Source organism: Leptonychotes weddellii, chromosome 16 (genome assembly GCF_054177405.1).
Source record: "Leptonychotes weddellii isolate Sample4059 chromosome 16, ASM5417740v2, whole genome shotgun sequence".
Lineage (NCBI taxonomy): Eukaryota > Metazoa > Chordata > Mammalia > Carnivora > Phocidae > Leptonychotes > Leptonychotes weddellii.
Genome location: NC_138384.1, coordinates 16,044,073 through 16,061,355, shown reverse-complemented (window position 1 = coordinate 16,061,355; position 17,283 = coordinate 16,044,073). Strand labels below are relative to the sequence as shown.

Sequence of the window (17,283 nt, the reverse complement as noted above, 5' to 3'; positions counted from 1 at the left end):
TAAGGAAAAAAAAAAAGAAAAAAGAAAAACCTCCATTTACTGCTAATGAGGTACCAGGCTGTGATAGGCGCCTATCATCTATCTCCCATGTAACTAGTTCAGTGGTTCTCACAACCCTGGCTGTATATTTAATTTTAAGCTTGGGGAGCTTTAAAAAAAATCAGCCTAAAAAACAAATGAATCCCTGCATTCCAGGCTTTGCTGTTTTTCAAAGTCCCTCAGATAAATCAAACATGTGACCACAGTTAAAAACACTGGAGATACTCAGCTATTATCAATAATAACTATCATTACCCAGTAAAGGCTACATGCCAAGCAAGTGGTTCTTAGACTTAAATTACTTGGGATTTTTTTTTTTTAAGTTTTTATTTATTTATTTGAGAAAGAGAGCACGCGTGCGCATCCCCCCCCACACGCACACGTGGGGGAGTGGGAGACGGAGAAGCAGGCTCCCCGCAGAGCAGGGAGCCCAATATGGAGCTCGATCCCAGGACCCTGAGATCATGACCTGAGCCAAAGGCAGCCACTCAACTGACTGAGCCACCCAGGCACCCCTACTTGGGAATTTTTAAGAAATTCTGAAGCCCAGGCCACATTCAGATCAATTACATCACAATCTCTGTAAGGAGTCAGAGACATCAGTAGTTTTTGAAGTTTCCCAGGAGATTCCAACGTTTGGGAACCACCGTTTCAGGTGCTTGCTCATCCGATCCTTAAAGCAACCTGTAAAAGGGTGGCTCCAACGGTTAAGCACCCGACTTTGGCTCAGGTCCTGATCTCAGGGTCCTGGGATCAGGCCACTTAGGGCTCTGTGCTCAGCAGCGAATCTGCTTCTCCCTCTCCCTCTGCCTCTCCCCCCTGCTCATGCGCTCTCTTTCAAGTTAAAAAGAAAATGCAACCTATAACAGAGGGTCCCCAAATCTGGTCCACACTGGGATCACCTGGGACCTTTAAAAATTCAAACCCAGGTAGTCTGGCTTCACAGTTTTCTAACAACTGCTATATTTGTTGAATAAATGAATAAATAATTCATAACCTATTGTTTAACCACTCTGCAACTTAGGATTTCATGGAGGAGAAAACAGAAGCCTAGAAGTCACTCAAATATGCCAGAGGTCACACAGCTGGTTGGTGAGGGAGACAAGATTTGAACCCGGGGTCAAGACTCCAAGCCCATGCTCTCTCTCTCATGCTGCTGGTGCTTGAATAAAGGGCTGCCCTCAGCTGGCCCCCTAGGCCTTACCTCAATGATGAAGTTCCCAATCTCATCTGGGTTGGCTGGACGTGGACGGTACATGGGTGTGGGGATGAAGGTTGGCGCCACATCATTGCGGAGAACCACCTCAGGCCGGACCTCCAGACCCCGGTGGAGTTGGGTGATGTCATAGTCCTTCATGGATGTGAAGGAGAACATGGGATTGAGAAGGCAGCTCCCCACCATTTATGTTTCAGCCCACTCCCCTGCCATGTGGGTGTTCTGGTTCACGGGTAGCACTTAGAAGCCCTTGTTTCCAACAGCCCCTCCACCCAAATTAAGCACAGGCTCAAGGCCACCTTGGCTGGGGTCAAAGGGACTACAGCTACGGACCAGACACCCTCTCAGAAGAGAAGAGTTGGTGGTCAATCCTACATGAAGACTGATGTGTTAGGTCAGAGTCTGGTCAATGCAGCTAATGTGGATAGTTGCTTGACCCAACCATCCCTGCCAGTGGCCCTGGAGGCATCCATCTCCCAACCCCCTAGACCTCCCAATGCCTCACCTGGTCCTCCTCACCACCTCCCTCTTCACCGTAGTAGAAGACATTGTCACGGGTGTCATCTTCTGGGAGTAGAAGAGGCTCCTTCACCTTCCTCTTCTTCCTCACCAGCAAGAGGAGCACCAGCAGAAGGACTGCAAGAGTTAGGGAGGGTAAATATTCACCCCCCACAATCACACAGCTGTGGCCGATACCCTACTCTCAGAGCCCCACCTAATTTTAGACCCCTTTCCTCGGTAGCCAGGCTCCCCTGCACGTAGGAAAACCCCGAACTCCTTATCAAAGTGTACAGGATTGGCCCCTACCTGTCTCCATACATATATACCCCTGTGTGGGTCTAATAATCTTAGTGGCCTCCTTGGAGTGCCTCAAGTACACCCAGCAGTCTCCCGCTTTAGGACCGTCGCCTGGGCATTCCTCACCTGGAACACTCTGCACGCACACGGACGGCTCTCACCCTTCAGGCCTCAACCTAATATCACCCCCTCCTAGCAGCAATCTGATCTCATCCCCCCCACCCCCATAATTGTCAGTCTTCCCTTATTGGTAATACCGGTCCTTAAGGGACTCTCCCAGCGGATGTTACTTTTCAACAGGACACTTTTTCAGTCCCCAGGTGACCCCTCAATTAGCCACAAACTTTAAGTTAAAAGCAAGACAGTGCAAGTCTATGTGGTGTAGTAATTTGAATGTAGGTGCAAATACTATGTTGGTATTTCAAGAGGACTGGCTTTTAGTGATATGGTTGGAAGGGCTGGCAGGCTATTTGGACTTTGCGATACTGGCCAGCTAATGCCTGGCTGTTCTCCCTAATGCCACGACCACCTCCAGTTAATCCCATATAAAGAAGCAACCCCAGGGCCCTCTCTGTGGCTCTTCAGTGTGAGAGGATACGGCCACTATTTACCTTTATCACTTCTTTGGCCTGTTGACAGAACTGATGTCCATCTCTGGCCCAACAGAACAAATCTAGCCTTCTTGGGGAGTCTATGGGTTCTCAAGATGCACACCCATGTGGACCAAACTGCGTTCTTTCCCTCCTCTTTTCCTGCCCATTGAGTCTGGGGAAAGGCAGGAGCTGAAGTGGACTTTTCACCTGCACCAAAGCTTATATATCTGCCTACTGATATCTCCATTTGGACTGCCTGGCAATTCTCTTCCCATGATCTTTTCCAAACTGGTTAATGGAAAGTCCAGTTTCTACTTGTCTGGGTCTTAGAAACATGGATGGTTCTTTTCCTCATATCACATAAGAATCTGAACTGATTCTGCCTTGAAATAGGACCATCTCTCATCATCTCACCCCTAAATTACGGCAATAGCTCTTTAATGGTCTCCCTGTCTCCACCCTTACCCCTGCACAGTCTGTTTAGTAGGAATCCTGTAAAACTCCAGTCAAATCACATCATTGCTTTGCTTTAAACCCTCTGATGACTTCACATTTCATCCAGATCCTTGCAATAGGCTTCAAGGCCACAGCCATCACCTCTCTGATTTCACCCCTTACTTTTTTCCCTTTTGCTTTTTCCACTCCAGCCATCTGTTGTTTCCACACACCAAGCACAGTGCTGCCTCAGGACCTTTGCACTTGCTGTTCCCGAGATATCTGCATCATTTGCTTCCTCACCCCTTTCGGGTCTTTACTCAAATATCCCTTCTCAGCAAAGCCTTTCTTGTCCATCCTACCTGAGATGGCAGACCTCCTCCCCCTGCTTGCTTTTTCTCCATACCAACACTGATTTCTCTGCCAGGTCATTTACTGTCTATTCTCTGCACTGGAAATTAATCTCCATGAGGGCAGAAAGTAGTCTGTTTTATAAAGCGCTGCACCCCAGCGCCAGGAACAGTGCTGGCTGTGCAGTATGTGGATTAAAGCTTGCCCTTGTTGAATTCATATCGGACTGAATGTGTTTCGGTATAAGGACCAATTCAGAGAGTGGATAAAGACAATGTGAAAGGTTCCACCTTTAGAGTAAAGAATTTAGTTTGTAACTAAACACGTCTGCCCCGTAAACCAGTGACTCTCAAACCCTAGCATGCATCAGAACCCCTGGAGGCTTGTGAAAATACAGATTACTGGGTCTTAGCCTTAAGTTTCCGAATCAGTAGGTCAGGAGTGGGCCTGAGAACTGGCCTTTTTAACAAGTTCCTGGCGCTGCGGATGCTGTTGGTCTGGAGATCGCACGTTCAGAATGACTTGCTCTAGCCTCTAGATGACATCACAGCAGGGCTCAGTCTGTCTGTTCCCCATGGTCTCCCCAAAGCCTGGCACATTCCAGAAGCTCCATAAACATCTACCCACTGAATGACACTCCTAGAATTAAGAGTATCAGGAACAGATGGACAATGTTGGGGACACCTTAGTCCCAGCAGTTCAGGGAAGAATTGGGTCTTCAAACTACCCCATCCTCAGAGGGGAGAGAGCAGGGGTACTTACGCAGCAGAGCCAGGACAGCCCCCAGGATTGGGAGGAGGAAGCCCCACTTCCAGCGTTCGGGGCAGGTCTCCACATGGCCATGGCAGTCACACACGGTGGCCTTGATCACGGTCAGCTGTTCCTTGTTGCCACGGTCAGCCAGAGAAAGGTGCACATCATACGTGTCTTGCTTCAGGAACTTCTTCAAGGACAAGGCCACTGTGTTTCCTGGAGGAGACAGATAGCGTTTACCACAAGGAGGCCACAAGTGGAATGCAGTGTATCACGCTGGAGATTAAGGAGACCGCCTCTACATCTGGCCAACAGGGAGAAATACCCCAAAAGCACACTTACGCCAAGTGTTAAAAAAAAAATTGGTATTTGGCCAAAGCCAAATTCACCAACACGGAAAGGATTATTGGGATAGCAAAATAAATTCATCATCTTTTTTTTTTTTTTTTAAAGATTTTATTTATTTATTTGAGACAGAGAGAATGAGAGACAGAGAGCATGAGAGGGAGGAGGGTCAGAGGGAGCAGCAGACTCCCTGCCGAGCAGGGAGCCCGATGCGGGACTCGATCCCGGGACTCCAGGATCATGACCTGAGCCGAAGGTAGTCGCTTAACCAACTGAGCCACCCAGGCGCCCCATAAATTCATCATCTTATTTTTTTTTTTTTAAGATTTGTTTATTTATTTGACAGAGAAAGAGATAGCGAGAGCAGGAACACAAGCAGGGGGAGTGGGAGAGGGAGAAGCAGGCTTCCCGCCAAGCAGGGAGCCCGATGTGGGACTTGATCCCAGGACCCTGGGATCATGACCTGAGCTGAAGGCAGACGCTTAACGACTGAGCCACCCAGGCGCCCCATCATCTTATTTTCTTAAAGTCAAATCGACAGTCACAGTATTTTTAAAATGAAGTTCTTAAAAGTTTATTTATTTTATTTATTTGAGAGAGCGTGCGTGCACAAGTGGGGGGAGGGGCAGAGGGAGAGGGAGAAGCAGGCTCTCCGCCAAGCAGGGAGCCCAATGCGGGGCTCGATCCCAGGACCCCAAGATCATGACCTGAGCTGAAGGCAGATGCTTAATTGACTGAGCCACTGAGGCACCCCAAAATAATGAAATTTTTTAAAAATCATGTCATGCAGGGCCAATAATTTCTCAGCACCGCTAGCTGCTTGGCTGTTCTCCTCAAAAAGAACACACTGAAATACATTCTTCCTGAGATTACTAACCCCATCTTATAATATTCACATTGACTGACCACCTGTTTTCCTATTTGAAAGTTCACTACCATTATTACAGCATTTTTGCCCTTACAATAGTAAATATGTTTATGCCTTAACTATCCGATAGAATTTCAGTATCTGAAATACTGATAGTTCTGCGAAAGCATTAATTATTTTTTTCAAAGATTTATTTATTTGAGAGAGAGTGTGCAAGGGTGCAGGGGGAGGGGGAGAGGTAGAGAGTCTTAAGCAGGCTCCACACTGAGCGTGGAGCCCAGCACGGGGCTCGATCTCAGGACCCCGAGATCATGGCCTGAGCCAAAATCAAGGGTCTGACGCTCAACCCACTGCGCCATCTAGGCGCCCCAAGAGCATCAGTTACTAATAAATGCAAATGCACATGGCCTGGAGATATAAGGGACATTGTGGAGCAGGTCAGAGAGGCTGCCGGCCAGCACGGTCAGCATTAGTGACACACACAGGTTCGGGGCTGCTGTGAGGCTGCTGCGGGCACTGTGCTAACCGGCCTTCAAAGGCCCAGCGTGGGTGGCAGGTTAACCTCGAAGCAGAAGCCGAGCTTCAGTGGGGCTGCACAAGGGGTCCCACTCCGGGGAGACTGTGTGGCGATCCTAGAATGGAGAAGAGGGCTCTGTTTATGGGTGAGAAATACAGGGTCAGGGGCTTCTCTGAAGAAAGGCCTTCAGTTTAGACTCGTTTCTCAAGAAGGAGCTATTAGCCAGGGTAGCATGACTTCTCATCATGCAGGACTTTCCCAAGCATTACAGATCCTCACCGTTAAATGCCAGCAGTGTCCCCCAGTCATCGGGGCAACCAAACACCACCCCACGATTCTAGCTCGCCCACCCTCAGGCCTGCCGGCTTATTTCAGCACTGACCTCAAGCCACTTTTTGTTCAAAGGTTCTGCATACTCACTGGGCTCCTCTTAGTAAGAAAGCCAGAAGGCAGGCTTCGCCCTGTTCCCATGCGGCAATGGCAGGCAGACAGGGAGCTCTGCAGGCCGAATATTTGGTCTACCACATCGTGGAGGCCAAGGTGGGGTATTTCACTGAAACATCCCTACCACCATGCTGTCCCCGTGCCGGAGGGTGGATTTCTCAGGTGACGCTGACGATGGTGGTGCTGGTGACTAAGTGGAAACTGACTGGGAGTGAGGCTCTACTCTCATCTTCACCACCGCTTTAAGAGGAGGTCACTATTAGCCTACTTTACAAATGCAGAAATTGAAGCTTAAGGAGGTTAAGTAACCAGACCGAGGTCGCACAGGGGTAGGGTTTGGATGAACTCCCCTGACAACAAGGACATGGTCAGAGAGAAAAACTAAATTAAAACCAAGAACCAGGGCGCCTGGGTGGCTCAGATGGTTAAGCGTCTGCCTTCGGCTCAGGTCATGATCCCAGGGTCCTGGGATCGAGTCCCACATCGGGCTCCCGACTCAGTGGGGAGCCTGCTTCTCCCTCTGACCCTTGCCCCTCTCATGCTGTTTCTCTCTCGCTCTCTAAAAAATAAATAAAATCTTAAAAAAAAACAAACAAACCAAGAACCAGGGGCGCCTGGGTGGCTCAATCTGTTGTTACCCATCTGACTTTGGCTCAGGTCATGATCCCAGGATCCTGGGATTGAGCCCTGAGTCGGCTTGTTCCTCTTCCTCTGCCCTACCCCCCACCCCGGCTTGTTCTCTCTCTCGAATAAATAAAACAAAACAAACCCCAAGAACCAGGTCTCAATACTATCATCGGGTGTTTGTATCATTGGGCTTCGGCCATAACGCTCACACCCGACTGAGCCAGATCTGTGATTGCTGCCTGGGAAGAATGCTCGAAAGGTGGCCGCTCACATCTACTGAGCACTGATGTACCAGACAAGAGGCCTCTCGTGGAATCACCTACTTCATCTTCACGGTATCTGGATGGAAGTAGGACAATTATTGGCACCATTCTACAGGTAGGGATAACTGAGGAACAGTGAGGTTCAGTAACTTGTCCATAATCACAAAGCTAATAAATGGAGGAACTGGGTGTTGAGCCAAAGCATTCTGGTTCCAGAGTCCATGCTCCATAAATGCTAAGACCAGGGAGGGGAAAAAACGGCTTCTAGGCCACAAGGGGGTGACAGGAGACCAATGTGGGTTCCTCAAAGGGAAGGTGCAGGACATACATACCCAAATCACAGGAATCATAAAATTGAGACAATGTGGGTATGTGAAGCAGATCTCCTGAGTCCTTTCTGGGCTGGGCTCAGCAGCAGTCATAGACACTGGGCACTTGGTTCCTTTGGGGCTGAACCTGTGTGTACTGGTTCCCTATTTCCCTCCTGGGGAACCTTCCTAGCCCCAGGAGGAAGGCGGAGACATTTTAAACCAAAGTGAACAGTGTTTCTCCAGGGGCCTTACTGGCTCTTGGGGCTGGATCCTTCTCACACACCCCGGGTCCTCACTCACTTGATGCCAGTTAGACCCTTTCCCAGGCCAGTGACAACTGAAAAGCCATGGAAGACTGAGAAGCTCCGGGAGGATGGGAAAGAGAAAGGACAGGGAGGTGGATAGGAGCGGGTGTGTGGGGGACAAGGACTGTGGCTTCAACTTGCTCACACACTCTGTGCCCTTGGGCACGCTACTTAACCTCTCTGAGCCTCACTGTCATCTGTAAATGGGGATAAAAATACTGACCACAGAGGGTGGTAGAAATATTAAATAAGGAAAGAAAAAGCATCTTGCCTATCATCAGGGTTCAATAAATGGTGGGAATGTGTACAGGGTCCTAGCATGGGGCACACACCCACCTACCACCATCACTCACTCACCTTTCTCGTTGACCTCTGCTGTCCAGTAGATGTCCGAGTCGTGTGTGAGCTGGGCCTGGAAAGGGGAGGTGTGGGGGGACAGGTCCTTGTCCGTGATGTTCAGCACTTGGGGCACAGGGCTTTGGTTGCAGATGGTGATCTGACGGGGCTCAGGGACCGGGCCGTGGTCGTTGACGTCCATAAGTGTTAGCAGGAGGGTCCCAGTGCCAGTGGTGGGAGGGCTTCCTGTTCACAATTACACACAGGAGCCCTTTTTAGCATCTGCCCTTGGTTGGGGTAATGGATGAATGTTAAGCTCTCTGACCTACCCAGTCAGCCTCAGAGAGGTTCCTGTTTATTGCCCAGCTGTAACTTTTCAAGCCCCTCCCTGTCCTGCCCTAGTCTCATCATAGATCAAACCAGTGATGGCAGATCCATGACAATCATGCCTTCATTCTCAGCAGATTTTCCTAACTGATCTTAGCAGTTAACAGCCACTACCAATCTACCCCAAAGAGAAACCTACTGGCCACCTCAGGGCTGATGCACTTTAGGGATGGCTCCCTTCACAGTCCTGCCATGACTTCTCGCCTGCTTCCAGGCCTTGCTTTGCTGTGTCAAGCAGAGATGTCAAATCACATCACAACCCCCAGCTCTGTCATGGTGTGACATCACTAATCAATCATGCCATCTTCCAGGCAGCCCCTTCTAATCCAATCACAAGGGGAAACCAACAGGCCAATCTAGGGGTCAGTGAACCACACACTTGGGCTGAAATAAGTCTTTCTCCTAACACTTGGGTCTTAGGGAAACCAGAGCCAGCCAATCCTAGTCTTTAGAAGTCTCCTCTGCAAGTTTCCCTTGACCCTCTAGATTGGTTTGCTGATAACCCTCTCTGACACCATACCCTGTCTGGGGAGGGGATGTGCTATGCCTTGGGCTCCAAAGGTACCCAAGTGGAGGGGTTGGAAGGAAGCTCTCACCCTCATCTGTGGCCAAGACCATGACTTCGTAGACGTTGTTCTTCACAAACTGTTCATCCTCACGGTCTAAGATCCCCGTGGCAGTGACCTGCCCACTGTCTGGGTCCATCGCTAGCCACCCTGCTGGGTCTCTCAGGATGTGGTAGCTGGGATGGAAAAGTTGAGAGGAATCATACCCAGAATACTTAGAATTCTGGTTGTCATTCAAAGCCTCCTCATTCCAACTGGCAGATGGTGTCATGGGACTTGGGGCTCCTAAGCAGGATCACATGAAAAATGCATCCCACCCCTAAATGGGAGCCCAGCAGGGACACATGAGAGAGAGTGGCTGTACCTGCTCCCCTGGATCTCAGAGTCCTTAGCCTTGGGAAGGGTAGGAAGGGAAGGCCCTGTGCAAGGGTGATGTTCAAAATATGTAGCAGTCTTTATGGTAATTAGAACAAACACCGACCATAATAAATAGCCCATCCAATACTACTAGTGCTTTTGGATGCATCTGAGCCCAGCTCCTGGTTACCTGATCTTCTGACTCCCCTTGTCAGGATCCTGTGCAGTGTAGGTGCAGACAGCCTCCCCAGTAGAGATGCCCTCCTGGACCTCGATGACTTTAGAGGGTGGGACGAACACAGGTGCCTCGTTCACGTCATCCACGTGGACCACTACAGTGGCTGTGGAGGTTGGGAGCTTCACTACAAAGGGAGCCTCATTGGTCACTTCAACATACAGAACGTGCTGGTTTTTGGCCTCGAAGTCCAAGCCCTGAGAGAGAAGAGGAAGGAGGACCTGAGCCGCTGATATGTGAGGAGGACTTATGCAGTGCTGTGATGTCAGAAAGAAAGGGCCCACGGTGAGGGGCTGGAGGCTCCCAGCATCAACAATGCTATCCTTCCCGGGGTGCCTGGAGGGGGGTGCAGTTGGTTAAACAGCACCCAACTCTTGGTTTTGTCTCCAGATGTGATCTCAGGGTTGTGAAATCAAGCCCCATGTGGAGACTCACATTGAGCTCTGTGCTTGGTGCTCGGTCTGCTTGAGTTTCTCTCTCTCCCTCTGCCCCACCTCTCTCTCTAAAATAAATAAATCTTTAAAAAAAGAAATGCTGTCCTTTCCATAAAACCTCTTGCACTTTTTTTTTTTTTTTGAGGGGGTGGAGAGGGAGCGGGAGAGAGAGAATCTTAAGCAGGCTCCATGCCCAGTGCCGAGTTTGATGTGGGACTCGATCTCACAATCCTGAGATCATGACCTGAGCTGAAATCTAGAGTTGGATGCTTAACCATCTGAGCCACCCAGGCTCCCCATCCTCCTGCCCTTTCTGAGTCTCTGGTAGGGCCTCTCAGGCCACCCCTAGACCAGTTAAGCCTTAGAGATGGTTCCCAATGGAGTGGTGGTCCCCTAGGGGGTGTTGTAGAAACTTGTGGAGGCCTTTCTGGTTGTCATAATGATTGGGGATGATGTTGGCATTTATAGGCTGGGGCAGGGACACAAAGAACTGTCCCTAAGGCCATGTGACTTGCCAACAGCCCCTTGGACGTTCATGTATTCATGGGTGTGAAAAATCTGTTTATAATTACTTGTTTTACATATAAACTAAGTTTTTGGTGTTGTTTTAATATATACTGACTTTTCCAGGAATGTAACTTCTGAGGGGAGCTTGTAATTTGATTTGTCCAGGCCTTTCCTAAAAGTCGTGTATTTGCTATTGTATAAAGACATCGGTATGACTCGTGGTATACATGAGCTGCCTGAGTGACATGCAGTATCCACTGCATTTGGACGATTCCACAAAGAGACCAGATAACTGACCACCTCATTATGTTTTCTAGTATGCGCCCCAAAGCTTACATATAGAAACATCTTATTATCAGCAACTCTTCCTGTAAAATTCTTCTTTATTTCACAGTTAGGACATTCTATTTTTCCAGAAATTGTGTAAGTTATAACTTATTATAAATGAAATTCATTTCACAATATAAAAAGGGCATTACAAAGTTTTTGTTGCAAGGAGATAGTCGTTAAAGTATTATATAAAACCCTGCTTCTCAAACTAGGCCATTCTTTTTTTTTTTTTTTTAAGATTTTATTTCAGAGAGAGAGAGAAAGCACAAGCAGGGGGACCGGCAGGCTCCCTGCTGAGCTGGGAGCTCAATGCAGGGCTTAATCCCAGGGACCTGAGCCAAAGGCAGCTGCTTAACCAACTGAGTCACCTAGGTGCCCCTGGCCACTTTTCATAATAAACCAGGAGGTAAAAGAAATTAAAAAAACATTAGGCCCATCTTCTTAAAGCATCAATTTTATTCAAAGACTTTGTGAGAGGCAGGCATCTAACTACTAAGTAACTTAGAACATTTTACTATGCAAAAACCTAGATATGTATTATGGATTAAATGCAAAACTAGCAAGAATTCCAATAAAACAGAGACCCTGTGTGTGAGAAGACTAACTGGGGGCAGCCACCGGACACCAGGATCTGGGAGGAGGGGCTCCACTCCCCTGCCTCCATCAGATCAGTGACTCTCCCCGGTATTATGAATTGAGTCCCTTGGTAAGATTTACTTTGAACAAATTCATTCCCCAACACGAGGGATGGGTAAGTGTCAGAAGCCACGGGCCTGGTGCACTCCCTGGTGAATGTTCCAAAGCAGGTGTCCCAAGGCTGGTGTTCCACCACCCTGTCCTGGAGGCTGTACACTTGACTGCCCCAGGGGTGACCCCTGTCTAAAGCCCAAACGGACTCACCTTTCTGGTCATCAGGATGCCCTGGTTGCTCTCGGGGTGGGTGGTGATGGTAAAATGGTCCCCGTCATCACCTTCCAAGATGCGGTAGGTGGCGCGCCATGCCGGTGAGTTGGGGGCATCCAGGTCAGTCACTGTCAGCCTCTGCACCTCATGGCCCACCGTGTTCTCGGGTACACGGGCCTCGTACTGTCAGTGCGGGAAGCACAGCATCGTCAGAGTAGAGACTGATCGCCCATCCTGAGACTGTTCCACTCTTTGCCAGCTGTGGATCCTCCATGCAACCACTCTTCCTGGGACCACCCAACCCACACACCAGGGTTTCAGGGCACACACAGATGCAGAATGTCCTCACAGCTGCTGGGACAGACCACAGGGATCGTGGGCCGGCTTTTCCTAGATCCAGGGCCAAAATATTCCAGGAATCTCACCGGGTCTGGGTGCCCTAACCCTGCCACATGTGGCCATCTAGCTGAGATCAGAAAGGTATGAAGAGGGTGGCAAGAAGGACCAGGGGCCTGATTGCTGTACCGCACAGATCAGGAACATTTTTGGAAATTCTGGAACAGGTGGCAAACACTGGGAACTCAGCTGCTCAGAGCAAATTTTTAATCAAGCCTAAATAATGTTCGGTAGCCAGAGTTATCTAAAGATGGAAGGGGGGTGGGTGTCATCTTGATTGGCCCTGAGTCCTCTGTCGCTGGAGGTGACCCAGAGCATTCACGGGGTGAAGGTGGGCACATACAGGTGTGAGGCAAATTCTAAGTGTTCATGGGGCGCCTGGGTGGCTCAGATGGTTGAGCGTCTGCCTTCGGCTCAGGTCATGATCCCAGCGTCCTGGGATCGAGTCCCGCATCGGGCTCCCTGCTCCTTGGGAGCCTGCTTCTCCCTCTGCCTCTCTCTCTCTCTCGCTCTCTGTCTCTCATGAATAAATAAATAAAATCTTTAAAAAAAAAAAAAATTCTAATTGTTCATATCAACAAGGATTTTCTTTCTCTCCTTTTTTTCTGTAAACTCTAACACTAAGGAGGGGCTTGAACTCATGACACCAAGAGTCACATGTTCCACCGACCGAGCCAGCCAGGCGCGCCTCAGTGAGGATTTTCATATTGAGCACTTATGTACCAGGGATTGTGTTATGAACTGTACAGAGATTATGCCTTTTAAAACTCAGAACAATGCAGCAGGTACTATTATTACCTCCATTTCACAGATTCGGAAATGGGGCACAAAGAGGTTAGGTAATTTGTCTCTGGTCACACAGCTAGTAAGTGGTGGGGTGGGACCGAAGCAACGTGAGCTGGTTCCAGAGTTCCATTAGAAAGGAAAACCTGAGTCCTTCATCATCTGCGGAGGGAAGGAGGATTGAAAGGGCGCTTACCTTCGGAGGCTCAAACACAGGAGCGTTGTCATTGGCATCGAGGAGTTCTACTACGGCCACTGCGGTGGTGGTAGAACCATCCCCGTCCATATCTGTCGCCTGGATGGTCAGTGTGTACTCGGGGACTCTCTGGGGAGGAAAGGAGAGTTCAGGCTGAGGGGCCCCTCAGCCTGGGCTCCCAGAGGCACAGCCCTGGATGTATGTGGAGGGAAGGGGAATGTGTCCCCTTCTCACAGTGTTCTCTTGAATCCCCGTCCCACTGCTCACCCAACATAGGGAAGAACAGAGGCAAATAGGGGAGGCAGAGGGGAAATGCAGACCCCCAACGGTTCTCTTGGGCCAACCGGCGGTCGAGTCTGGGCATTGCCCCCTGACCCTGGGCTGATGCAGAATGGGAGCTCTGAGTGGGGATTTGGGCAAAGGTATTAATTAGGAAACAGTAGGCAACTCCAATATCCATGGAGCTAACTCTACTTTGTAGCACACAAGGGACAAATCTGGGCAACGTGCATGCTACGTGAGTCATTCCGAGAGGAAATGAGAAAATCTACAGAAAGTATCAAACGCCTGCATTTTACAGCTGCCTCCTCAGCCTTAACAAGACCATCTGACACCATGCGGCTGGCTCCAGAGAGCTGTGGGACATCAACATGGGAACACAGCAGCGGCCATGGACAGGGGCTCCTGCTCTCGAGCGCCAGGCCCCAGCCTGAGCAAGCCTGGGTAGGAGCCACTCACCTCCCGGTCCAGGCCACTGGAGATCACGCTGATGGTGCCCGTGCTCCGGTGGACGGTGAACATGAGGTCATGCGGGTCCTTTGGCTCTTGGCTATGGATAGAGTAAGCAACCACCCCATTGTACGTGTTGACGGCATCGTCCTCATCTGTGGCTGTCACCTGCATCACAGAAGTGCCTAGAGGGCAGAAGGACTGGGTGAGCATCCTTCCCTCCCTGCTCCAGTCCCAGCCTTGCCACTTCTGGAACTCTGAGAGGCTCCACCCTGCTCGTCAGCTTGGACTCGTATTCCACTTTGTGGCAGATTACTAGATGGTGTCCGTTTTCCATTCTCCGCCTCTTTCTTAGAAACAAAATCCTCAATCATTTTAAGCTGAGCACAGGCCTGCCTGGAACAAAGACTATTTCCCATCCCTTCTTGCCACTATGGTCTTGAAACTAAATTTTGACAAATGGGATATATAACTTCGGCGGAAGTGCTTTTCTGAGGATGGGGCTTACTCTCCACACCCCCACCCCTTCCCGGTGTAACAGCTGGAGTTCTAGCAGCAACCACGGGGCAATCTTGGAAATAAAGCCTAAATAGCAGAGCAACGAGAGAAAAGGGGCCTAGGTCTCCCACGTTTTAAAGTACCATTCCAGCCTTGATTGTCCACCTCCAGGCTTCTTGAATATAAGGAGAAAATAAGGTTCCATCTCATTTAAGGTACTGTTGTTCTTTGGGGGATATCTGTATTGGCAACCTAACCAACTCACACTTCTCGAATTCTCACAACTCAGAGAGGAAGGGAAGAGGAGAACACCACCCCACCAGCATCTGTCTTTGAGGTTGTTATATCTAATCTTCACAATTCTTTAGAGGAGGCATTGTTCCTATTTTCTTTCTTCCTTCTTTTCTTTCTTTTCTTTCAAGATTTTATTTATTTGAGAGAGAGAGCAAGCAGGGGGAGGAGCAGAGGGAGAAAGACAAGCAGACACCGTGCCAAGCACAAAGCCTGATGAGGGGCCCAATCCCAGGACCCTGAGATCACGACCTGAGCTGAAATCAAGGGTTGGACACTCAACCGACTGAGCGACCCAGGTGTCCCCTTTGTTCCCATTTTCAGATGTGAAGTTTGAGGCTCAGAAGTCAAGAACTTGCCCAGGGTCACAGGTAAAGAGGCAAATCAAGATTCAAATCTATATCTTTGTAGCTCTAAAACTCGTGGTTCCCAAACCTGGCTGATCATCTGAAGCTTCTGGGAAATCTTTAAATATACAGATTCCAGGCTGTACTCTAGGATCACTCTTATTCAGGGACCTTGGGATGGAGTGGGAGAATCTAAATTTTTAAGATGATCCCAAGTAATCTGATGCACAGCTGAGGAAATCAGGGATGGAGGGTTTTTCTAGCATTTAGGGGTCTGGTCTGACCTCCAGATGGTTCTAGAAGTTGACCCAAGGCTAGGTCTGGGCCCAGCAGACCTCTCCATCTATAACCGCCCCCACCACAGTCCTCTTACCAGGTAGTACCCCTTCCAAGACGCTCCCTCTGAAAACATCCTGGGTGAACTTGGGTTTGTGGTCGTTCTGGTCTGTGACAATGATGGAGATGTTCATGGGGTCTTCCACTGAGGCACCGTTCTCTGATACAGCATGACCAAAGAGCTGTGGGTGCACAGGTGTGGGGTCAGCCTGGCCCCCTCCCCACCTGGCCCCGGGGCCCTGCTTCTTGTTGGATGCTACAGGTTACTTGCCTCATACTTTGCAATCTTCTCCCGGTCCAGTGGCTTATTCAACAACAACCAGCCTGTTTCCTTCTCTATGGTGAAGACACCCTCAGGGGGACTGTCTGCTCCAGGCCCTGTGATGCTGTAGAAAATCTTGGTGCCTCTGTCCTTATTAGATTTGAGCTGGAAGCAAAAGAAAATGGCAGCTGACAAAGTCGCAACTATCTCAGGACCGCAACAAAGGTGGGGAGGGGTGTAGAGGCACTGCCTTATCAGAACCCACTCCCGTTAGAGAGGCTTCCAGGAGCAAGAAACCTCATTGGCAGGCCTTTGGATGAGGGTCCCTGCAGCCACCAATGACTCCAGGGAGGAGGCGCAGTCATACCTGATTCAGCCTCTGGGGGAAGGGGCCCTTGCCATTCTCAGCGACAGATATTGGTGGAACCACCCATTCTCTCTTGCGTCTTCGCAAGATACGGTTGGATGGGGAGATCTTCAATGCTTTCTTTTCCTGCAAGGAGAGAAGACCCCTTAACCGGACATGCGAACAGCTGGAAACCACCCAACATCCCTTCACTTACAGAAGTTATTAAAGGGTAAGTAGAAAGACCTAAATGGCTACTGCAAAAGGCAAATTGAAAATAATCCTAAGTGTTCATTTAGAGAGAACCAACTAAATACACATTATAATACTTCTATCTAGTGGAACTGCTATACAGCTCTAAAAATAAGGAAGTCTATGTGCGGACAGGAAAGATCTTTGATATATGCTGTTAAATGAAAAAGAACAAGGTATACTAAACTATAATGTAGTTTAGTATCACTTAACAACTTAACATAGTTAATATGTATCATCTTTTGTATGAAAGGGTAGGAAAATAGGACTGTATTCATAGTGGCTCACACATAAACAAAGTATGGGGGCAGATACAAAAGAAACGAATGACAGGGTTATCTGTGAGAAGGGGACAGGCAGTATACTGATCTATTTTTAAGTGCAGAAAGAAGGTGCAGACGTGAATAGTATGCTAGCTTTTGCATAAAAGAGGAGGAAAAAGAGTCTGTGTATCTGTATACGTATATAAAATATAAAACATATATGTTTAATATAAATAAATATAGAATATATAAAGAAACTTTAGAAGGAAAAAACTGGTAACAGTGGTTATCTGTGTCTTTTTTTTTTTTTTAAAGATTTTACTTATTTATTTATTTGAGAGAGAATGAGAGAGAGAGAGCACATGACGGGCGGAGGGTCAGAGGGAGAAGCGGACTCCCTGCTGAGTAGGGAGCCCGACGTGGGACTCGATCCCAGGACTCCAGGATCATGACCTGAGCTGAAGGCAGTCACTTAACCAACTGAGCCACCCAGGTACCCGGTTATCTGTGTCTTGGACAGGGCATTAGATAGATGCATAGAAACAAAGGGAGGTTATTCATTGTGTAACTTTTTAATATTTAAAAAAAAATTTTTTTTTTTTTAAAGATTTTATTTATTTGACAGAGAGAGACACAGCGAGAGAGGGAACACAAGCAGGGGGAG

At 48.8% G+C, this 17,283-nt stretch overlaps 1 protein-coding gene across 2 annotated transcripts in view; it reads right to left on the bottom strand.

The window, feature by feature from the left end:
• The window catches only part of CDH3 (cadherin 3), a 46,418-nt gene that overhangs the window by 2,202 nt on the left and 26,933 nt on the right, over positions 1–17,283 (bottom strand). For both annotated transcript variants that reach the window (XM_081807408.1, XM_031024518.2), the window contains 12 exons: positions 16,126–16,251; positions 15,768–15,923; positions 15,534–15,678; positions 14,034–14,209; positions 13,296–13,424; positions 11,918–12,103; positions 9,702–9,943; positions 9,185–9,330; positions 8,223–8,447; positions 4,195–4,401; positions 1,761–1,891; positions 1,244–1,390 (listed from right to left, as the gene is read on the bottom strand). In XM_081807408.1, coding sequence (XP_081663534.1) covers positions 1,244–1,390; positions 1,761–1,891; positions 4,195–4,401; positions 8,223–8,447; positions 9,185–9,330; positions 9,702–9,943; positions 11,918–12,103; positions 13,296–13,424; positions 14,034–14,209; positions 15,534–15,678; positions 15,768–15,923; positions 16,126–16,251 — 2,016 coding nt within the window. The remainder of the gene's footprint in view (positions 1–1,243; positions 1,391–1,760; positions 1,892–4,194; positions 4,402–8,222; positions 8,448–9,184; positions 9,331–9,701; positions 9,944–11,917; positions 12,104–13,295; positions 13,425–14,033; positions 14,210–15,533; positions 15,679–15,767; positions 15,924–16,125; positions 16,252–17,283) is intronic.